The sequence below is a fragment of the Copadichromis virginalis genome, linkage group LG6, assembly GCF_057382275.1.
Source record: "Copadichromis virginalis isolate Kocher_CV1m ecotype Utaka linkage group LG6, C_Virginalis_male_GT1.1, whole genome shotgun sequence".
NCBI classification, from domain to species: Eukaryota; Metazoa; Chordata; class Actinopteri; order Cichliformes; family Cichlidae; genus Copadichromis; species Copadichromis virginalis.
Window position 1 is genome coordinate 30,700,090 of NC_140623.1, and position 24,181 is coordinate 30,724,270.

General features: G+C 39.9%; 1 protein-coding gene across 1 annotated transcript; it reads right to left on the reverse strand.

The window, feature by feature from the left end:
* Nucleotides 1–1,455: 1,455 nt before the first annotated feature.
* On the reverse strand, nt 1,456–23,896 carry LOC146708096 (uncharacterized). Its single transcript, XM_085459834.1, has 18 exons — nt 23,780–23,896; nt 11,941–12,148; nt 11,602–11,809; nt 11,317–11,402; nt 11,116–11,209; nt 10,711–10,839; nt 10,105–10,291; nt 9,648–9,817; nt 9,424–9,536; nt 8,538–8,654; nt 7,602–7,808; nt 7,322–7,457; nt 6,722–6,874; nt 6,547–6,633; nt 6,225–6,334; nt 5,740–5,904; nt 5,264–5,563; nt 1,456–2,789 (listed from the first exon to the last, which is right to left on the reverse strand). The coding sequence occupies exons 1-18, from the start codon at nt 23,860–23,862 to the stop codon at nt 1,662–1,664; spliced, it is 3,681 nt and encodes a 1,226-aa protein (XP_085315960.1). The 5' UTR covers nt 23,863–23,896; the 3' UTR covers nt 1,456–1,661.
* Between the last annotated feature and the right edge of the window lie 285 nt (nt 23,897–24,181).

Here is a 24,181-nt window from a genome sequence, read left to right on the forward strand (position 1 = left end):
ACTGGGACTCTCTCACTTCCAAGGAACATTCTGTTTCATCTCATGCTGTCAGAGAGACCACAAAGGATCTGGACACTGACCCTCAGGCCCACCCTGCCCCCAAAAGATGGACAAATGATTTTCACATGACTGGGCTTGATCTGAAGTGAAATGTTTTGATTAAACCTATTTCATGTTGTCTTGGTGCACTGCAATTTTGAGTCATGAAGGTGTAGACTTTTCTGTTCACTCTTCTTAATCCAGTTGTATGGCTCTTTAGTGTGTTATGGTTCACGTTCTTTGAAAAACAAAGAAAACAGATTTTGCACTGTACATATTCATTTCATTTTATTTTTGCCAAATTCATTTTTAAATGGTCTTTTGCCCTGTGTGTGTTGTGATCTTAGCTGTAACCTCTATGTACAGGGTACTGTTAGGTGTGGTGTGTGCTTCTTTAGCTGTGGGGACTATGTAACAGTTGCTGTTGTAGTACAGTGTATTGCTGCATGGTGGTGCCTCCTGTCTCATGACTGGTGGGTCACCCCCTTTTGTTCTTTTTTGTAATGGATTCTTCCATGTGTACGCGGACAAGTGCGTTCAAGTAATGTGTGGTAGAGGTAGCACTTTTATTTTTGATATTTGAAATAAATGAGTACTTGTGGAAAGTTAGAAGTTGTTGCTTATTCTCTATCCACGAAAGTTAAACCACTTAAAAATAACTGAGCACACGCTTCTAACAAAGGTTAAATTATGTTTTTCTTTGTTGCATGTTTTTTCTTTGTTGTATAATCTCGGTGCCTTCAGTTGCCAAGTAGTTCCTGGAAAGCCAAACTGCAGAAGCAAAAGTGTCAAAGGGATAAACTCAACATAGTGCTGGAGGCAGGTTTAATCATCAGTCAATGTGGCAAACTGAAACTGCAAGAAAAATATTAAATTCAGTCACCTAATACTGTAATAGCCTATAAGTATAGCACATGATGGTAATCTCTTTAGGAATGAGACAATAAAATGAGACAGTTATAAACTAATGAAATCACATTTATTTATTGCTTAAACACATTAAAACTGTTTTGTGATTCTGACAAAATTCTTAAATATAAATTATATATTAATAGCCTGTTGTAAATCTTCCACAGTAGCATCAAAAGGCATCCAAGCTGTCTCATTCGGAAGTGATGTCTGGACTGGTGGCACTGGTGGCATTTCAGGATGTTCCAAATGGAGTTTTGTTTCTAAAAGTTGTCTAAATCATCATTCCCTTAGCAGATAGTAGTTGCTTATTACATTATACTGGGGAATGAAATGCAGCTTTGGAAACTAAGAAATTGCTACTTTATGTGCACAGGTTAAAATGAATCAAATATTATACAATTTCATCTATGAAAAGATTAACTATAACTTTGTAAGAGAGGGTTAATGTTGATTTATGTAGTGAATTCAATATAAATGTTTACTTGGATCCTTTTTAGCAGGCAATGATAAAACAAATAAACAAAATGTACGTTATTATACCACGTTCCCATTTTCACCCAAAAAAATAAAAAAATTAAAATATGAGATGCTCAATTACACCTTTACAAAAATGCAATGGCTCATATTTTAAAAAGAGTTAAAAGTATTACTTTTCTAAAACAGATTTTGATTTGATGATTCAGTTCTAGTTAAATTTCTGTTTATATACCTTACTTAAAAAGCAGTGAAAAAGCAATGCTGATCCAGACATAATGTGTTACACTCATTGTATGACCTCTAGTGGATGCTCTGTTAGCTGCAGCAGTAGTCACCGAGGGAGTCACTGCAGTGGTTGTAGGGACAGGAGTAGTTGTAGGTACTGGTGTAGTTGTAGTCAGAGAGGTAGTTGTAGGTACTGGGATAGTTGTAGGTACTGGTGTAGTTGTAGTCAGAGAAGCAGTTGTAAGTACTGGGATAGTTGTAGGTACTGGTGTAGTTGTAGTCAGAGAAGTAGTTGTAGGTACTGGGATAGTTGTAGGTACTGGTGTAGTTGTAGTCAGAGAAGCAGTTGTAGGTACTGGGATAGTTGTAGGTACTGGTGTAGTTGTAGTCAGAGAAGCAGTTGTAGGTACTGGGATAGTTGTAGGTACTGGTGTAGTTGTAGTCAGAGAAGTAGTTGCAGGTACTGGGATAGTTGTAGGTACTGGTGTAGTTGTAGTCAGAGAAGCAGTTGTAGGTACTGGGATAGTTGTAGGTACTGGTGTAGTTGTAGTCAGAGAAGTAGTTGTAGGTACTGGGATAGTTGTAGGTACTGGTGTAGTTGTAGTCAGAGAAGCAGTTGTAGGTACTGGGATAGTTGTAGGTACTGGTGTAGTTGTAGTCAGAGAAGCAGTTGTAGGTACTGGGATAGTTGTAGGTACTGGTGTAGTTGTAGTCAGAGAAGCAGTTGTAGGTACTGGGATAGTTGTAGGTACTGGTGTAGTTGTAGTCAGAGAAGTAGTTGCAGGTACTGGAGTAGTTGTAGTTATAGGAGCAGGCGTGGAAAGTACTCTAGCTTGCCCCATACATGTCCCCACGTTTCCTGCCCTGTCCACAGCAGCTAGAACCACATTCTGTGAACAGCAGGAGGCAGTGTAGGTCACCAGTGTGATATTCTCGCCCCCTGCTCCAACCGCTGTGCTAGTATCAAGGGTACCATTCCCTTCGCGGAGGGTGATGCTTGCGATGCCAGTCCCATTGATGCCGTCAGTGAGATTAGCAATGAACTCCCACTGAGATGATGCACAGAGGATGGAAGAGACATTACAGATACCTGATATATTAACTACATGGCACACTGGACCGGACAAATCTGTGGCCTGAAAAAAGAGAGAGAAAGGAGATCAAGTAGTCAGAAAGGCAAAAGAACAGGAACAAAAAGAATTTGGTATAGATGCTACCTTATATCTCTGTTCTTTCATACTTTCAGCGTTTTCTTTTGTTTTTGAATATCACTTAAAAAATGTGTATGAAACGACTAGTGATGGGAATTCCGGCTCTTTTTAGAGAACCGGCTTATCGGGGGGGGGGGGTGACCTTGGTTCAAGTGGTTGGGAAGCTCATCTGTAACCGGAAGGTTGCCGGCTCGATCCCCCAATTCTCTTGGTCCTAGTCATTGTGTCCTTGGGCAAGACACTTTACCCTACCGCCTATTGGTGTTGGCCAGAGGGGCCGATGGCCCGATATGGCAGCCTCGCTTCTGTCAGTCTGCCCCAGGGCAGCTCCAGTGTGTGAATGTAAGAGTAAATGAATAGTGGAATTGTAAAGTGCTTTGGGTGCCTAGAAAAGCGCTATATAAATGCAATCCATTATTATTATCCTCTTCAGGGTCACCGGAGCCTATCCAAGCTGTCATAGGGCAAGAGGCGGCAGGTCACCAGTCTGTCTCAGGGCTAACACATAGAGACAGACAACCATTCACACTCAGGCAATTAACCTATCCCCACTAACTGCATGTCTTTGGACTATACCCGGGGAGAACCCACACAAACACAGGGAAATTCAGAATACTTTATTGATCCCTAGGGGAAATTATTCTTCCCTGCAACATGCAAGCTCCACACAGAAAGACCCTGGCCTGATGGTAGAATTGAACTCAGCAGCAACAGTGCTAACCACTGTGACACCGTACTGCCTGAAATATGCAAAAAAAACAAAACAAAAAAAAAATGAACGCCCAGATCTTTAATTAAGGGAAAGGTTGGCATTTAGAAATATTAATATCAAACTGACTGTGTTTTATCTTTCCATTGTACTGATGGGTGGACAGTTCTCAAGTGCCTGTGCATTTTATTTGTGGAGCCAGCTCTATATGATAGTCTCTTCTTGCAGATTCTCCACTCTGCCTTTGTATTGTCTATAAAATTGAAATGGTTCCAGATTTAGCTTCTTTTCTTGGTGTTACTCATTTTCTTTACCATACCTTTCTAATGTGACGATGTTGTCTCTTGTTGTTGCCCCTGGTGTTCTGAGAATCCATCCTACCTGACAAACCATCCTACCTGTTGTTTATGCGCATGCGCACAACACAAAATTAAGTGGCGAACCGTCCTATCTTTGTGAATATTAGCTAGAAAAATACTCTGAGTAAAATTAAGTGCCAAACCATCCTACCTTTGTGAATATGAGCTAGAAGCATACTTTAACAGCTAAAATTAAGTGGAAAATCATCCTACCTTTGTTAATAAGATCTAGAAGGATACTCTGTCGGGTAAAATGAAGTGCCAAACCATGCTACCTTTGTGAATGTTACCTACAAGCATACTCTGATGGGCAAAGTTAAGTGGCAAACCGTCATTCCTACTTAAATTTGTGCTGGAATTACTCTGTGACAGCAGAAATGTGCATAAATGTCTTACGGTAGGACATTTTGCCAAAGTAGGCCGGTTTGTCAGAATACCGGCTCTCTTTGTCTCTCTCGCCCTCCTGCTCTTTTTGTGTGCTACTGCTGTTATGAGTGTAACTACCGCCCCCGCCCCCTCTGCTCAGGGGCACAAACAGAGACTTGCGTTTTCGCCCCTCCCGTCTCTGCTCAGCATAAACACAAGGCTGACGTGCAGCATGAAGCGAAAAAAAGTGAAAGAGAGGGCAAGACAAAGAAAAAAACCCCCCCCATGGCTCCCAATAAGGAGCCAGCTTGCATCGGTCACTTCAAAGAGTCGGCTCTAAGAGCGACGTTCGTTTGCGACCGGCCCATCACTAGTAATGAGATATTATTGTTTACAAAAAAACCTATGTCCCGAATTAAAACTCACTTTAATTGATATTATGGGTTATAAATCCAGACGTTTCATTCAAAATGACTCACAAAATTTGTACAACCCCGATAGTAGTATTACTGTTTCAATAATTTAGCAAATCTGGGCGACAAAAAGAATTTAGCACAGTGGTCAAATGACCCTATGCCAAATAACAAGTTGTTTGTAAAAACCATTGAACAGCTGTGGAAAAGAACATTTCGTTTTTGGATTTACTAATACAATCATGATCAGAAAGTTAACAGATTAATCAATGGATTTCTTGGATGAAATTTGTAGCATGACCCTTTACATTGTCCACGCAGTGAATCATGTTTTTTTTCTTATTTTGAACTAGAACATATGCAGTACTAATTCATCACTGAGCTGATTCTTTTAAAAGCTCTCCTCAGATCACAGTTGAAGTATTATGTAAACTGAAACATTTGGCATTTGACAATACAGAACAGTGATACATTTAGTTTGGATTATTAGTTTTTTTTAAATGTAAAACACTGTTTTTAGTCTCATTTCACCTAAAGTCTTTTTTCTTTTACCTTGGCAGCCACAGAAAATCGGAGGACAGCATAGTTGATGTCAGTGGCAGCAGCGTTTTGTGCCTGAATGGTGAGGGTCACGTCTGTTCCTGATTTAGTGCTGCCTGGAACACTTAAGGTTATTGTCCCATTGGCTTTGCCTCCATCGCTTGGACCAATATTGACATTTCCAGGTGAGGTGAAGTCAAACCTGCGGTCATTACTGACTTGCACTGTGAATGTCCCAGTTACATCCGAAGACACTGTAAAAGGAATGATGATGCGAGTGCCTGGTTCTATGTTGATACTGTCAGCTTGTGCCTGGAAAAGTAGCGATAGAAGAGGGCAGGAAATTTGAAGTTAAACAATCACTTCTTTCTTTTATATAATGACATAGAAAATAACATGACAGTGGTTGTTGAGTTTATCCAGGCAGATAAGATGTTTAGAAACTGGCTCTAGAAATTCAAAAAACAACATATGACTCTACTACTCACAGCAACAGAGAGACTAGCTGTTGTGATGCGGGTAGAGGCTTGTCTCTGGAAGGTATCTGAGGTAGACCGGGATGTGGTGCTGGTGTCCTCACCTTGCAGTCGAACTACATAGTCTCCTACTGGGACTTCAGTGAATGTTACCAGAAAGTTGCTGTTTTCTAATGACTGTGGAAAACAGAAAGATAGCAACTGAGAGCACCTTATGCATGTTTAGATGCATAAGTTAGTTGTTAGATGGTGGCAACAATCAGTAATCAGAGTAAACAAGCAGCCACCAAAGACCAATGTTATTTATGTATCTTTTACTTCTTGGTGTTTTCTTAAGCTGCTGTAGAACTACAAAAGTTATGTTTATAACACTATGTTTGACAGTGCAGTTAGCACAGACTAAAAGCGACTAAGTCTAGGAATGCTTGCTGTGGTCTGTTGTAGTTTCAGTTGTAATTTTGACCTTTTACATTTATCAGGTGTAAAATATGACATGCCTGTATTGATCCAATCAACTCCTTTGGCCCTGAACTGTCGAAGAGCGTGAGCTTTGTGACTGTTACTGTATCACTTCCTGTCACAGTGACCAGGAGAGTGACATTACCACCTGAAAATGATAGCAAGCCACAAAAGAGTATTATTACAACAGATCCTTAGACTGTACGTGAATCTTCTTTAAACTTAAAAGTTTATGTTTATCTAAACAAAAAAGTTGGAAGTTTTCTACCCAGAAACATAAATCAATGTAATCATTTTTCATGACTATTTAGGTCATCTCAGTTTCCCACAAACCAAATGATACATTTTTGTTTAGTCAACCTGTAGCAGGACGGCCTTCCTTGGGTCTGATGCCACCTTCCTTTTGTAATTCAACAAGGTTATAGATGAAGTTCACTGAACTTTGACCTTATGCACACAGAAACCACATCTAAGTTAGAAATATTATACCACTGAAAACATTTTCTACAGACTATTTCCTAATTATATTACAGACCTGTGACTTTAATAGAGTAGGGACTGTTAGAGTTGATGTGGATTTGCCAAAAACCCGTTTGATTTCCAGCATTGAGCCTTATTCTGCGTAGGTTTCCCACTGTTGTTATGGATGCCAGAGAACCACTGGTCTGACTTGACTCCTGAGACACTCCTGAAAAGAGGAAAATGGCTGAATTATTTACCAGCATGACAATGGAATTTTCTTCCTCCTCCTAAATTTGTAATTGTGACTGTTGTTGTTTTTATTACTACTGTGCTATTACTGCAATTCATGGGTGTGAGACACTTGCAAATTACTCCACTTCTGTAATAGGCAAATGAATTCCGATCCACCTGCACAGTTACTACTAAATAAGAATGTAAAATTATGACTAGTACCACTACTGTACATTCTTAACCTTCACCTGACTGCCCAAACAACAGATTTGCACAGGAGAAATCAAAAGGCAAAAAGCAGAGACCAGAGATCAGGTCAGATGAGGAACTTCCAGAGAGCCAAAGAAATAAAGCAAAGCTGACACAAGGTGGGAAGTGCCTTGTCTTTGTGAAATATTATGTTTTAGAAAACTGATGTCCAAAAAATATCGTTGAACTGAACCTGCTGAGCTGGTGAGTGTGAAAGTGAGAGATGAAACTCCGGTGATGTAAATGATGACGTTGCTTACTGATGAATCAACAGTAAAATTAAAATTATCAGGTCGCCCCGGATCCATTACTACCTGGAAAACTGTCACCTGAAAGACAAAGAAACAGAAGCTCCAGTGAGAAAGCAATTTTGAAAGAAAATCTGTTAAATATCTGGCCCCAACTTATCAAAATGTAGTCCTTCACAATTTGTAAACATGTTAAGTAATTCCTGTTAATGCTCAGTGTCTCACCACAGCACCAGCTGATGAATCTTTTATAACAGTAGTGGCCAAGGAAAGATCTGACTTCCTGACTTCAATAGCCTGACCTCCAGAAGCTTGGGCCAGGTCTCTGTATAGCTGGACATTTGATAGCCTCACTGCACGAGGTGAAAAATTTTGACCATCAATACTGCGGCGCCGCCGAATGGAAAAAATGTTTGTCAACAGGAAAGACACCTGAAAGTGTAGGGATAGAAAAATGCATCAGTTTATATATATCACGCTCAGTGGAAACTGGATAAGTTCTATCTAAAGTATCAAAGAGACCTAAAGTGACCATTCAGTACATGGATAAATGAAACTATTTACTGAGGTGTTGCTCTAGGATTGGACTAGCTTGAGTAAAACTGACTTTTTTGTAAAAAAAAGAAAAAAGAAAAAAAAAGCTTTTGTAAAATTTGATAATGGACTGGCATTTATGTTGCCATCAAGCTATATTGACCCTTTTCACCAGTAATTATTTAGCAGCTATCTACGTTTCACTCATATCTACAGCTAATTCAAAAAAATATTAATTAATTCACCATGCAGAATTTTGTATACAATTGTGCAAACACACAGGCGGTGAAAGAACATGTAAACTCCAAACAGGCCTGGATACCCAGTGTTTAAAACCCAGAACCTCCTTACTGTGATCCTACAGTAATAAACACGGCACCACTGTGCCACACTGTACTTTGCTCCGCCAGAGTATTAACCTTTTTTTCTGTTGTTGTTGTTTTGTTTTTGTTTGTTTTTTTACACATTTTTGTAAGCTGGAATTACAATTCAGAATTTATTTATTTTTACATTTCAACAAAGAATACTCTTTCCTTTCTGCATGTTTTTATTTGGCAATTTCTTCATCAGCTGAACTAACATATAAAGTGCAACAATAATAAGAATGCAACTTATCCTCACACATACCTCAGTCTTGGTTCTCTCTATAAGGGCAATGTTGGTGCTTTTTAGATGGGAATCTTTGGCTGAAGCATCAGTGAAGACATAGATTTTAGAGGAAGGTGGAGCTGATGTCAGCGCAAGCTGTCAGTTATACAAATGACAGAAGAATTAAACATTATTTGTTGTGATTTACCAGATGTGCAAAACTGTAATTCAGAAAGTGATTAAAAAAGTAACAAAAAAGCAAGTTCTGATAATGCATGCACACAGTCATTCTGTTATTACATAATAGGACACAATAGGTTCATATTAATTTCCTAACTATGTTGTTACGGCAATAGCAGGGCCTCCTCCTGAAGGTGCCTGTGTGGGCGTGTCCCACCACCTCTTCTGCCTGAGGTGTCACCTTTCCCTGTTACACAGCTGACTCACATCAGTAATTAAAAGTATTTAAGCCCAGGGAAAGGTGAGCTCTGGGCCAGAGTGCCATGAGTGTGGTTACAGCTAGTGAGCTGAGTGTGTTTGTGAGTGGTTACAGCTAGTGAGCTGTGTTATTGTGGTTTGCAGCTAGTGAGCTGCTCTCTTTCTTTTTGGCTTACGTTTTACTTTATTGACCACGCCTGAGTTTTGTTTGTTTTCTTAAATGGTGATAGCTGCTTGTCCGTCTCTTTTAGTTGAGCTACTTTAATAAAACTCTTTGATTTAACCCTTTTGCCTCCTTGACTCCTTTTTCTAACCCGGTCACTTTTTGTTACTCTCCCCTCACCGCCTAGACCCCTCAGGGGAACGTAACAATGTCCTTTGCACTACCTGCAAATACCCCATTTCTTCATCCTAAAAGTTCATAAGTCACATCACACTAATTACTGTGTAAGCACACATCCCAATGATAGAATACAAGTACACTCACTCGCAGTCCAGACATGCTCATCTCTGGTTCATCCCCTCCTCCGGATGCAGTGAGCTTGTTGATTTCCTTTTTGAAGTAGTTTTTGTCAGTTGTCTTTATCACGGGTCCAAATTCTTTTTGGGGGACAGAGAAATACATGAACTTGCAGATTTTTGTACTGTATATGTGCTTTGTTTGTTGGCTCTCTTTGGCAACATGGGGAATATCCATAAAAGTGGAAGTACCTGGGTCATTGAAAGGTACCAGTATGTACTGAGAGGGTTCCTGTAGCGTTCCTGCGTTACTGTCAATTATGTTAAAGGCAACTTGTTTTGCTGCATCGATGTCATCAGCCATACTGCCTGTAGTGTCAATGACAAAACACAGTGCATAGGACTGGGAGAGGCCCATCAACCTGGAGGAACATAAGTGAAAAAACAAAATCATCCCTTTGTTATTCTGTAAGGAACCCAATTTCGCTACATTCAGAATGATGCCGAGGTATCTTTGCAGAAACATGTGCATCATAAAAAGCATCACTTTTAAGATACATATTATCTTCTGTGAGGAAGGCTTTTTACTATTTTTTCCTTGAAAGCTGTGTCATGAAAATAAATATAAACTGTTTCAATTTCAAATTTATTAGAGTTCTAGTAACCATTTCATGAGTGCAAGAATGTCTCTGATCAATTTTTCCCGTACCGCAAGAAGTTCCTGTCTCCAGCAGCTAGTCTGATGTCCTCCAGCAGCTCCATAGTAGCATCCACTGCCAGATTAGCTGCTTTTTTGTGCAACGTGCCATGATCTGATGTAAAAGAATCCTTATTGATGCCCCCAACTGGGTCCCTTTTTCTTGTCTTGTCAAGTAGACCACCATGGCTACATTTACCTGGACAAAAAAATAACAAATTACATTTAATTATACCTAGATAAATAGCTGAATAAATGATCAATAAGACAAAAAACATCCAAAGAGTTTTATAGTTGGGGTATGGCAATGAATAGGTGAGTTTAGGTAATCTTTAAATTAAATTCAAGGTGGGACAACACATCTATTTGTTGTAATATTTAAATTTGTAGCTTGTGGGAATTCATTACTGTGAGATGCTGTTTACATTTTCTAATCAAAAAACAAATACCAAAAACAAACAAAACTACAGAAACCAATTTAGTTTCAGTGTTGATTACAATTTACTCATTCTGCTGGTTTGATAAACAGTCCATTTGCTATGAAACAAGCAAACAAAAGAAAATAATAATACAAATCCTAATAGTTTGCTGTTATACACAAATGAATGTGATTGTTACCAGTAGGCTTTGAAGAAGAGAATCTGCTAAAGTAGCCTGAGGTCAGGAGCCCCTGTTTCAGCACTTCAGGCAAAATGTTATCAGTGCAGGCATCTCCTGTACAGCTATTACAAGTTGGAGTAGATGGACCTGGAGCAAAGCAAGAGAAAGGTTATCCATAAAACCATCTGGAAACAGGTTGTGACATACAGTATTTAAAGGTGGGCCATCTATGCTTTGGCGATAAGACTTGGTTTGAACTGTGCTTTTGTAAAATGATTTTGGCTATTATATCTTTCCTATTTATCCCCTTTATCTCCCTTATTGCAAGTGTGTATCCGTACACACCCCACCAGGTAAATTAATTAAAACAAGTGGAGACAAATGTGTTTCTTACTGTGATTAAAGTTGCTGGAAGGCTTTTACCTGCTAGGTTCTGCAGTGGTTGATCTGGTCTGATCAGAGCGGAGTAAGGAGTGGTTTTCCCCAACTCCACCCAGTTACTGTGGCTGTAAAAGTCCTTAATGTATGGAAAATCTAACATTATTTCCAATCCTATCACTGCTTCCTACTTCCAAAATCTTAACATCATCAAGTTTAAATAAAAACAATAATTATCACTCTCACCTGAATTATGTGACAAATTTGTCCAAGTACCTGTCTTGCAGCAACAAAATTCTCCAACTTCACACTAGCCTTCATGGCAGACATATCTCAAACAAAACATATAACCTTAAGAATCCAGTATAAGTGAAACCTAATGAAGCAAAATTCTGATTTTTGTTGCACCTATCATTTAAATGTTTTTTAATTGGTGTATAGGAATAGAAATTAATTAAAAATTCAAAATAATCTACTATCTGTGTTGTACTGAACGTAAACATGTTTAATTTTGAGGACTTTAAAGTGTACCTCTTGTGATGATGTCCCGTCCTCCCAGGAAGGTCTCACTGTGAAAATGGAACTCAGGGAAATCGACCAATGAGAAATACACTTTTTCGTTGCTACCGTAGATCTCATTAAGGGCAGTTTGGAAAATGTCAGTAGAGAGCGGAGCGGTGGAGGTAGATGAGGAGAAACAGGCCTTTTGCACCTCCTGAACTGAAAGGTTGTCATCAATCTGGAGACAAAGAAATGCCAAGTGCTTAACTGGACATTTGGAAAAATCTCAAAATGTTAAATTTCACAGTTATGTTAGACTAAACATGAATGCATAAGCAGTGACCCTGTTTTAAATGATAATGAGCCCACATTCAAGTTGAAGTCTCTTCCATCAGCGGCGGCAAGGTCTCGGCAAACCTCAGCTGTCTTTCTGAGAACTGCCTTTCTGGTGATGTCACGATGAGTTTCATCAACAGAGAAGGATGGTTGAAATCCATGGGTTAGACCTGGTAGGTAGAGACAAACTGCCACCAGGAGCATGACTGTGTGTTTGACAGCCATGATGGACAGTGTTTTACTAAAGGAACAAGAGAAAGGGAATATAACAGTAAATACTAAATGTTAAACATTATTGTGCAGCACGTAAGATCGACAGCGCACAGTGTGCTTTAAGGTAGGAGCCAAAAAGGGTGTAGTTTGTGTATGTGAGCACTCGTGTGTACACCTGTGAGCATGAACGCGCTTGTTTTTAAAAGGTTCCTACATGTAATGATCTGTTAGAGGGTGAGGGGAGCCTGCATGAAGCAGGTATGGAGGAGATCAAGGCTCCAGACATCCAGAGGCCCTCAGAACACAAGAGACCAAGGAAGACCAACAGAGGGGTAGCCGCGCCACTATCCCAGAAAGAGCCGAGGAGAATCCCAGATAAGGGGTCACTCAGCAGCCGCGGAGGGGGTTTCAGTGACATGCCCGGGAGCTCCGCCGGCAGCCAGCTGCGCCAGAGTGACCGAGCCCCAGGCCGAGCAGTGGCGTGTCCAGCGGGGTGGCCTGGGGGGGCACAGGCCACCCCCCCAACCAGACTGGCCACCCCAGGTGCCACCCCAAAGGTAAAACAATAAAATTCAATCAAATATCAAATGTCCGATTATGTTTTCACGGTGAAGCTCAGATATCCGAGTGTAAGTGAATGCAGCATCGGCTTCTGCGCTATGTGCATCACGTTAGCAAAGGTAGGAGAGCCAAGCACGAAAGAGGCACTGCAGGAAACAATTTTTCGGTGAAAGAAAATGAGGACAGAATAAATGTCCCGGTAAGTAATATTAAGTTTGTTGAGTTTAGTAAACTTCGGTGAAATTAGAATCCCAAGGAAAAAATAACACTTAAAGAATTATTGCAGCCGTCGAATATTTCAGACAGTAGGCTACTGAGGGCAGCTAACATAAGAGTTATGAGTTATGAGTTATAATCTAAGTCGTAACATTGCTGTATGGAGCTGCAGATTTGGTTGCAGGTTAACATAGCTGGACTGGCCATCGGGCATACCGGGCATATTTTTTATTTTTTTGTAACGGCATGAACAATGAGAGGTGGTGGATTGGCCAGATGCAGGTCGATGTGTAAAAATAACTCAGTTGTTTGGTGGTGGCTGTGGCGGAGCTTCCACAGAGGCAACAGGTGGATGAGGGAAGGGGAGGCAGGAGGAGAGACCCGAGGCAGCCACCAGTCCGAGTGTCAGGTGAACTTCAGGTAAGAAGTTATGAGCTGCAGTCTATCTGGGTCAGATATGAACCAAGTTTAAGTGGAGTTTATTTTCGTTGTGCTGACTTTTTACCGTCAGTTACAATAACCCGTACTGCGTGCTAGCTAGCATGACGGAGTTTCTATACAGCAGGGTGGTGCTATGATGTTACTGATAGTGAACTTTATTCATAAGGTTAGTTAGTAGAGTTTCCAACGGCTCCTTAAAAATGGAATGGTCCCTCATTCAGAGAAAATATTACACGTTTCATATTGAGCTGAGAAGGAAAGCAGTTTGTCCCGGACTTCAGCTACAATGAAAAAGACACAAAGCTGGAGTTATTCTGTGTCTTTGCTGCACAGCTGCCTCTTCTTCTCTCATTCTCCCCCCTCTCTCTCCTGTTTCTACTTCAGTCATGAAACTGATCAGTGATCAGCTGATCGGCTTTTCTCTCTTGTTTGTTTATCGCCCACTTTGCCAGAAACAGGAAACTAGAGATGGCACGATACCACTTTTTTATGTCCGATACCGATATCATAAATTTGGATATCTGCCGATACCGATATGAATCCGATATAGTGTTTTTAAATCAACAAAACTGTTTTTTTAAATATCTTGCTGCATTTTGTATAAGTTCATACTCAAGTTTAAAACAACAACTAAACTAAAGCTATTCTGTTATACCTGTATGCAAAAAAAAATATTTCATAGTTCAGCAATACTGATCAATCTAATAAACTTAAACCTACACCATCCTCCCTATTCTGGTATTTTAAAGAGTACTTATTAATATTAAGCAACCTAACTAATAGGGTTCCAACTCCCAGCAACAACAAAAATAAAAAAATAAAAAAATAGGGAACCACCCCTCACGCTCCACCTCATGATGCTTAATCGACGTAATCAACCTTAATTTGATGCAGTGTGAAAAAAAATGCACAGAAATCAATTATTTTTCAAGAAATATTAAGTAGATTCAACATCTTTCTTCAAAAAAACTGCAGACTGCACAGATGGTACCTTCCCAAAGGAAAAAGTACTATAACTTACTAGGGTATATATATTAGACTTAATAGTCACTATATACAGTAATTGACTTCTATTCCTTTTACATCAAATTAAAACTTTGGGTGTCAGATAATTATTTATTAAAAGCTAAACATTTTAAATGAGAATAAGAAAGAAAAGTATGTCTTTGTGCCCCCTTTTCCCTGTTAATGCCCTATCGGCCCCCCTGGCTAAACTTTGCTAGATCCGCCCCTGCACAGTTACCAGCCGTCAGCTACGTAGAAAAAGATCCTGGTGTAGAAAGTAATATTAAATAAATTCTAACAACAGCTTATCAAGCTTAAACGTGCTGCTGTTGTTCAGCCGCTGGTTTCCTCTTTCTGGTGCAAAGTGGGCCAAAAACAAACAAGAGAGACGGACTCGCGACAGAAAAGCCGATCAGCTGATCATTAAGCAGTTTCATGATGATTTCATGATAGCAGCAAGAAGAGGCAGTCGCTTGTTAAGGAATGCTTTACAAACATTTAGAGATGGACTTACACACTTGCTTTACTTCTCTCGGGGATAACTTTGTCGGAGATGAAATGCCGGGTTGCTAGTGAAGCTCCAAATGCTATCCAGACCACCGACAGGTCCCGCATGCCACAGCCGCTCTATCACGTGATGCATACTGCTCCGATGTGCTAACGTTCTGAGGTGAGTTACGGCGTGTTGCAAGTTTTGCGAGGTGCTTTCGTGATATTTAATGGATCGGATTACATTTTTTATTTTTCTCCGATATCCGATCCAGTAATTTAGGTCAGTATCGGACCGATACCGATATGTAATATCGGATCGGTCCATCTCTACAGGAAACCAGCGGATGTCGCGCTAAACAACAGCAGCACGTTTAAGCTTGATCAGCTGTTGTTAGAATTTATTTAATATTAATTTCTAGTATCAGCTGATGTTTGCTGGAGCCACAGCTGTAAAGCTGCTGGTCGTGATGTCGGTTTGGATATGTGGTGAGAGGGAAACATGAAGATGAAACCAGGAGATGTCCTTACTGAATCATCAGAGCTGTGATGGAGAAACAGGTTTACCTTTTAGGTCACATGAATGAGTTGAAGTTATGAACTGTTTCTGAGAGACAAATAACACCAGGATCCTTTTCTAAGCAGCTGACAGCTGGTAACTGTGCAGGGGCGGGTCTAGTAAAGTGTTGCCAGGGGGCCAGGTAGGGCATTAACAGGGAGAGGGGGGCACAAAGACATACTTTTCTTTCTTATTCTCATTTAAAATATCTCACTTTTAATAAATAATTATCTGAATCTTACAACCAAAGTTTTTATCTGACGTAAAATGTATAGAAATCATACATATACCAACAAGACAGTGTACATATGGAAAAGATATTTATAAATCTTATAAAGTTTGTATCTGTCTTGTGTGAAACTTGTATGAAAAGCATACAAGAGTAAAAACAGATATAAGATCCCTTGAAAGATTATATAATGAATCTTGTATGTTTTGGATACTTACTAAAACAATATATGAAAGTAATGAGAAAGTGGCCACTTTCATGAGTAAATCATATAAGTTTTACTATTTCTTTTCCATATGGGTCACAACAGCCTTTGTTTTCATTCAAAGTCTTTATGGCTTTAATACCTGGGGGGCCGGTCTGTAGTGACAATGCCCGATTTTCTGTCCCAGTCCAGCCCTGCAGGTTAATACTGGCAGTGTCACCATGCCAGCTGACTGTATTTCATCATCAGCCAGTGTTGTTCTTTATCAATATTACCAAAGTTTACCATAAGGAAGCATAGAAAGTATTTACTTGCTTTCAGGTTTTATTCAAATGTTAGTCTTTTCATTTGTTTCTCCACTTTTTTCCTGTTTCAAAATCAAACACCAGTTTGTGAGAAGATTATCTTTTTTTTTTAACAGACAGATAAAGTTTTGCATTGGCTAATTTGTCAATTGTATGTTAAAAATGTTCATATTTTAATATTCAAAACTGTTTTTGCCCAAAACATATGTGCACTACATGTCAGTAAAAATACTATGCAAATATTGCTGTCCTTGAATGCTGAGTAAACACTGACAAAGCACTGATTGTATCTCTTGTACTTTATCAACGCAGTATCTAAAAACTTTGCACCGTAGTGGTTAAAATCTCATTCTAATAAGAGTTAAAAGCGCATTCGGTTATTAGGTTTACAGGATTGTTGAATTATGGTTAACGGTTGGTAGAATTGTTTTTAACATTATCTGCCAATTACATCTGCCACCCTTCTCCAAATCTGTGCCCCTACCTGGCCCAACAAAAATTTTCTAGACACGCCACTGAGGCCGAGGGCACCCCACCCCTGAAGTGGCCCGAGTGAGCCCCAGGCTCCAGGCCCCGATAAGCAGCCACCAAGGAGTGAGCCAGTGTGTACCTAGATGCCCATCCCCGGACACAAAGACCCACAAACGCACCGATGTCTGAGGGCGTCTGCCACTGGCAGGGGAAGTGGTGGGGGGAGATAGGCCTCCATAACTTGGAGGGCCTGAGATGTCCCCAGAGAGGTGGTGTGTGATACCCGACCTGACATATGGACACAGACAAACAGGCACACACAGATACAAACATCCATTCCCACCCTCATGCTCTCATATGTGATTACTCAACACTCACCCAACGTGGAGACAGACATAGAGAGACACTGTACACACAATCACACTCCCCAAGCGTCCGTGTAGCGTGCCCACCCCCAAGATCTTATATGTATGTGTTATGAGAGTGTGAGTAATGTGAATGTCTAAGTTGTGAGATAAAATTGAGGCAGAGGCAGCCAGAAGGGGACAGAGGAGGGGGGGTGCCTCCCCTGCACCCTGGTGACACACCTTTACCCCAAGGCCCTGCATGTGTGGGTGATTGTGGTGGAGCGGGAAGAGGGAGGCAGCTGGAGATGGGGAGGGAAGGAAGGGAGGGGCAAGTGACCCCTCCCTGGGGCCAGCTCCCCCGCTGACCCCAGTAGGCACCCCCATACTCCGCAACCCGCCGGGGAAAGGGGGCCCAGGCCCATCCGGACCGGGGCCCAGTATAGCAGCGCCGCCTGGCCCCACAGAGTCCGGGACAGCCCACCCGACCCCACCTCAGAGAAAACTGCACCCACCCACTCATCTTCCAGACTACAGAGTGAGTTCCTGAAGAGAGGAGAGCTCCTGCAAGATGTAACAACCTCCCCCACCAGTTGAAGAGCCCCCCAGGTGGCTCGATGCACTGGCGGCACCCTGCGTCAGGGCTGGGCCCCCATACACCCACCTGCTCACAACCCCGGCAACACACCAACCAGGACCCAAGCCCCCGAGGCCCAGCCAGGGCCCCAGCCCGGAGACGGAGCACCCCCACAACCCCACGCCCGTCCCGGACCCACCCCGGGGCAGCCAGGCTACCAGGTCAGTAACCCACGTCCGTCAGCACAGACCCTCCCCTAGCCCCGCTGCACGCAGCCACGAGGAAACCGTCACCTAAGAGCCAACAGAGCCCTTAATAGGCCATGACCGCTACCCCAGGTTGAGCCCTCCAAGGAAGATGCTCCTGGGGAACCCCCCGACGCCCTAAGCCTGTCCCTACCCCCACACCAATCACAACAGCGAAGGTGGGACCAAACTATGACCCCCCACCCACACTAGGTGATGGAGCTGATCAAAGGAGCCCAGAGCAATTGATCTGATGTGGTGGCAGAGGCTGTATCAAGACTAATGTAATCTAATAGATAATTTCTATATTGGTTAGAATTAAGATTATTTTAATTTTTCCAGTTCATGAGGACTGTTTTCTTGGCTATGCATAGGGCAGTGAAAACCATATGGGCTATATTCTTATCTGTAGTGACATTATCTAAGCTGCCCAACAAACACACTAAAGGGGAAGTTGGAATGTTACATTTCAGACACTTTGATAAGTCTTCACATATCTTGCGCCAAAACTTCAGAACTGGTGGACAGAACCAAAGAGCGTGGATATAATTGTCCGGTGAGTTGGTTTGGCAGTGCGAGCAGTTGTTGGTAGACATATAACCCATCTTGAACAACTGATGCCCTGTATAGTGCACTCTATGTAGTATTTTGTATTGAATTAATTGAAGACTAGGATTTCTAATTAGATGAAAGGTTTTTAAGCAAATCTGAGACCAGAAGTTTTGGTCTAAGTTAACTGATAAATCCGCTTCCCATTTTGCAGAGTAAGAGTAAGAAATTGAACCACACTTGGTGGCGTTTGTAGTTCAACTTGACCCGGTTTGAATTTCTTTTTTACTATGGATTTAATTTGTTGATATTCTAAAAAGCTTTTCTTGTTGATCCCATATTGTGTAACTAGTCTGTCAAATGGAATAAATTCTGTTCCTTCTAGTATATGTTCTAAATATTTTATTCCTTTACCACTCCAATCTGAAAAGTTTATCATATTATTGTTTTGTACTATGTCAGGGTTGTTCCAGATAGGTGTACGTTTGCATGGGATTAATGAAGACTCCGTCAATTTTAGAAACTCCCACCATGCTGTCAGAGAAGAGCTGATGTTGATGCTTTTGAAGCATTCATATCGTTGGATGTTTGAGCTGATAAATGATAGATCTGAAATCTCTAGATTATTGCAAAGTGCTTGTTCTACATCTAGCCAAGGTTCATCTAAGAGAACCTAAGAGAAATATTGTAGTTTCAAGGTTTTTACTGTATGAGTAGTCTATCAAATTAAGTAATCTGCGTATATTTGTTGATGAGTGCCTACCTTTTATGAAACCAGTTTGGTCAGGATGAATTAAGAGGGGGGTTATTTTCTCTAATCTCTTTGAGAGAGCTTTGCAGATTATTTTAAGGTCTACATTTATATGGGATATTGGACGATATCTTGAGGGATATACAGGGTCTTTGCCTGGTTTTAGCAGGAGATTAATGTTTGCAGAATTCATATTTGATGGAAGTCTTCCCTTTTCTTTGATTTCCAACAACGTTCTGAAAAAAACTGATGCTAGAATTGTCCAGAATTCTTTGTAGAATTCTGCAGGAAAGCCGTCTGGACCTGGAGCCTTATTATTGGGCATACTTATCAGGGCTTCCTGGAGTTCACCTGATGTCAGTGGCGAATCCAGTGCCATTGCTTGAGTGTCTAATAATTTTGGAAGAGTTATGTTGTCTAAAAACTGATCAATTTCCCTTTTAGATGGATTTATTTGTGGTGAATACGACGTTTTATAGAAATCCCTGAAAATGTTGTTTATTTGTCATATACTGTTGTTCTGATATCAAAAGTTTTTAAGGTAGACTGTTTTCTTGGATTTGGTAAATGTTTAAATATGCAATTGTAACTCTGTGGTGTCACCTTAAAACCTGTAGTCTGTAATAGGACATGATGTTGTCGGTAAACAGGAAGTAAGTCTGTGAATTAAGGAGAAGGCATGCGCAGCATGGTGGCCTTAGCCAGATAAATCCAGTGGCATCCACATACATCCTATGCCTTTGGTAGCATTGTGGATATATATAGACTTGTTTTATATTTTATGTGCATGTATAGACCACTTTTTTTCAAATAAGTTCATTTTTCTGTAAGTTTAATGATAAAACCAAGCTTATGCGGTTTATGCTAGCAATCGCTTATGGAGCTAGTTAAAGGGGAACGACAAACGAATTGGAGGCATTCATTATAGCAAGACTTGTTAAAATCATAATTTGATGTTTGTATTTGAGTTAAAAAGGGAAGTAATTCATATGAACATTGCATGTTGACATATTAAAAAACTGGGTTAATATATTTTTATCGTTATATATGTAAATGGTGAATAAATACAGTGATTATGCCTTGTACTGTTTGTTACAGTTTCACCTTTCCCTCTGTCAATAAACCTGTGAACCGGAAATCGTGTCATCAGAGTCTTGATGTGGGGAAGGAGTTTAGCTGACGGCCCAACCATAGCAGAGGCAGTACAACTGTGTTCCCAGAATCTTGAACAGCACCTGTAGTTGTTTTTTATTTCTTTATTTTTAGCTGGTTTGCTAGAAATTTACCGGATTTATTACCATGTTCATAATTTTGTAAGCATGGTCTTTGTACTAAGAATTTTGTTTTTTATCAATTATCTCATTTAATTCTAGTTTTGTTTTGCGTATTTTGTTCAGTGTTTCCTGATCTTGGTGGGACGCGTAGGTAGAGCTGGGCGATATGACCCAAAATTCATATCTCGATATTTTTTAGCTGGATGGCGATATACGATATGTACCTCGATTTTTTTTTTTTTAAGCCATAAGGTAAGAACAAAAAGAGAGTTTAGTCAAAGCTGTGTCCCAGATGTCAATCAGGCACTTTTATTAACATATAGCATAGATGTACATGAAGATATTACTCAAAAATAAATTATTAGCATTTATTAAATAGTAATGCTCCATAAATAAAAGAACGCAATGTTGTTTTTGTGCACAACAAAAAGCTCACAATTGTGCAGTCAAAATGTAAACTAAAAGACGCTGAGCATAATAACAAAGACAGACAGATTTCACGGCTGCTCTGTTCCCAAGTTCTACTGCATGACTGACAGCCTGGAGTTTGAAATCCTCTTTGTAACCGTGTCTCTTAACAGGTGCCATTTATGGTCCTTATATACACACAATACAGTAATATTACCTTGAAGCACAATACTTATTACTCCGCGAGGCTCCATTACGGTAGCCGTAATGCTCCGACAATCCATCAAGCGGTGCGGCTCCGTAGCTCACCAAAGTCGTACTAAAACATTTTTTGACAGATTGCACATAAGGTGCACTGTCGAGTTTTGAGAAAATGAAAGGATTTTAGGTCGTTAGCGTGGTTAGCTCGCTAACACGTCGACGCCGTCCAGCCCCACGCACGGGGCGATCCGCGGTAACTCATTAACGGAGATTTGCCGTGTTCATCTTGTCGTTGCCTGCAGGTGAAGCTATAGGGGAGGGGGAGTTGTGCTCAGTGAAGGAGAGGTGAGGCCCAGTAACGCAGCATAGAGACAAAAATGGACGTAAGAGAGGCAAACTTGCGGCTCCACAAGTATAATTATAACGTAACATAGACTATATCGATATAAACGATATTGTCACATCTTATATCTCGTATGAAAATATATCGATATTTTTTAAAAACTCGATATATCGCCCAGCTCTACGCGTAGGCTTCTTCTAGGGATTTGATGTTTTTTTCTAATTCCAGAATATTTTTGTTTTCTTCTTTCTTTTTATGTGATGAGAAATAAATTATTTTACCTCTCATCACAGCTTTCCCTACTTCCCATAGAACAGAAGCTGATGTTCCGGGAGTGTCATTATAGTCTAAATATGAAGTCCATTCTTTTTTAAAATATTTAATAAAGTCTTCATCTTTAAGTAGTGATGTATCCAGTTTTTACTTGGCATAGTATTATTCTTGTTCATTAGTGTTAAAGATACAGGAGCATGATCGCTGACAGCTATAGGGTGAATTTGCTCTCTTAAAATTAAAATAACTTGATATCCACACAGAGTATTTATTCAACTTATACAGTTACTGATAAAGTTAACATCGTCCACAATATCACTGAAGTGCGGTCCTCTGTGGAAATGCAACAAAGCAATGCTATATGTAACTGAAACAATAGACAAACTGCATGCTCAAGTTATCAAACAGATATTTAAAATGTTCAATCTGAAACTGAGTGACTGCTTAAACCAACATCTCACCTTAAAAGTCACTGCAAGCTGCTGGTTTAAAACTTTATGAGTAAAAAGTAAAAATTAACCAAATTTAGGAACACTCTGATTTATTAAAAAAAAAAATCATCTTTATAGCCACTAGCTTTTATTCATCTCACCTAAGGAACCCTCTTTTGTTTTTCTTTCTTATCTTATTCCATCCACCTATTCTCAGTTTTAATCTGCTCCCCCTCTGTTACAGTTAGTTTATCAACAACTCAACATTTTCTGCATCTATTTGCATGTACTAATTTGTGAAGTAACTGACTAATATGTAGGAATGGGTATCGAAAACCGGTTCTTGTTGAGAACCAGTTCCCACTGTTTCAGTTCCCTGGAATTGTTTGCCATTTTTGCAAACGATTTCCTTATCGATTCTAGTCGCCCCGAATGACGTCACCACGTTGCGGAGTGTCATTTACCTGGGAGGAAACATGGCGGCTCAAACGCTCAAAAGTTTGGTTATACTTCACGAGAACGGATGACAACAGGGCAACTTGCAATACTTGCAAAGTAGATATTTCATTTAAGGGAGGAAACACTACGAATATGCAAAAAGCATTTGCTCACAAAACACACGATGACCTTAAATGAATATCATGTTTTTAATTCCGCTCCGGACTCGTGAATCTCAACCCAGCAGCGGTAACGTTTGCACGTCCTCTCCCATTAATGCGGCAGGTAAATAATCAACTAACAGTGCACATTATGTTAGGATAGGCGAATGTCACCGAGCAGTGACTAAGTTTGTGGTAAAAGGCTTGCACCCATTTACCACAGCAGATGCCCCCGATTTTCGGTAAGTGAATGTGTTTAATTGTAGGCAGGGACATTACTGGATATTCTTGTGTAATTGCTACAGAATAATTTATGTTATACTTTGTTATTGCTACAGAAGAATATTTATTTTATTGTTTTACAGTTACACTTTTTTTTTCCTGGGGACCCTGTGACACCCCATTGAAGAGCCGTAGGCTGTGGATCTCTTAAGATATCACTGCTGGGTTTGTAAGGCCATGTTACTCCTAAATTTCTGTCTTGTTCAAAGAGAAGATATAAAACAAAGTTCTAAGCTAATCGACCTTAGTGTTCTCCTTTTTAAAAAAAGAATCGATAAGAGAATCAATAAAGAATCGAACTGTTAAACAGAATCGAAAATGGAATCGGAATCGTGAAAATCTTATCAATACCCATCCCTACTAATAGGTTAATTAATTAATGAGTTTATTACATTAATGAGTCACTGTCATACATGAATGTATCATTGCCTTTTGTTTTTTTTTATTAATTATCCATAAGGACGAAGAAAAAGAATATTATAAAGTATAGTAAAAAAAAAAATCCTGGAGGAACCAGGCAAAAAAAGGAAAAAAGAAAAAGGAAGACAAATAATATAAAATAACCCAAGACCCTGAATAGAGACACAAAAGACATATGCAAACAAATAGACAACAATAAAAAGGGAAAGAAGATCTTAAACTTAACCTTCACCTAGTTTCCCAAATGTGCACCTAGGGCTCTTAAGGTTCAAACAACAGTTAGCCAGCAGTAATTGTGCCAATTTACTCTAAGACTACTCTAAGATGCCCAATACAAGTCACTAATAGTTTGGCCAAATTCACCATTTTCCCACATTTAATCTGTTAACTACCATGGATTATTAATTATCTTTTTTTTTAATATTACAGTAACAATAAATTAATGTTTTTTATATACAAAAGAATACTGTTAAACACATACCACAGAGTTTTGATTGTTTTGGTAGCAGCCAGTCCAGTTTCTTGAATAAGACTGTAGCAGACGTTTGCGTGTGCAGTGTGCATCAGTGTGTGTTTGTCTTTGATGGCTTACTTTTATAAGGAACACTTCTATATCCTCATTCTTTCCCTAAAGTATTTTTTTACGTGTTTGATCATTTGCTTACGTGATGTAGACGTTACTTACCGTTGACTGTGCTGATGATGGCATGTTTGGCATGTGTTTTTGCTGTAAATCACTGTAATTCCTTTGCTAATATATGGGATGTGTCTATGTCTCCATTCTTCCCTTAAAGCTCTTTGACATGTTTATTTATTAAACTCATGACATTGGCATAGTTAGAATGTTTTACTTCTGTGAATTAAAAAATAATAAAAAAAAAAA

Bases quoted from the DNA above. Each gene is read 5' to 3' on its own strand.
- LOC146708096 (XM_085459834.1), bottom strand. From the start codon at position 23,862: ATGCACACTGCACACGCAAACGTCTGCTACAGTCTTATTCAAGAAACT. The intron at 11,210-11,316 runs GTGAGAGTGATA...CCATACATTAAG, and splicing joins AAATTTGTCACATAATTCAG to GACTTTTACAGCCACAGTAA. The intron at 9,537-9,647 runs GTACTTCCACTT...TCCCCCAAAAAG, and splicing joins GGTACCTTTCAATGACCCAG to AATTTGGACCCGTGATAAAG.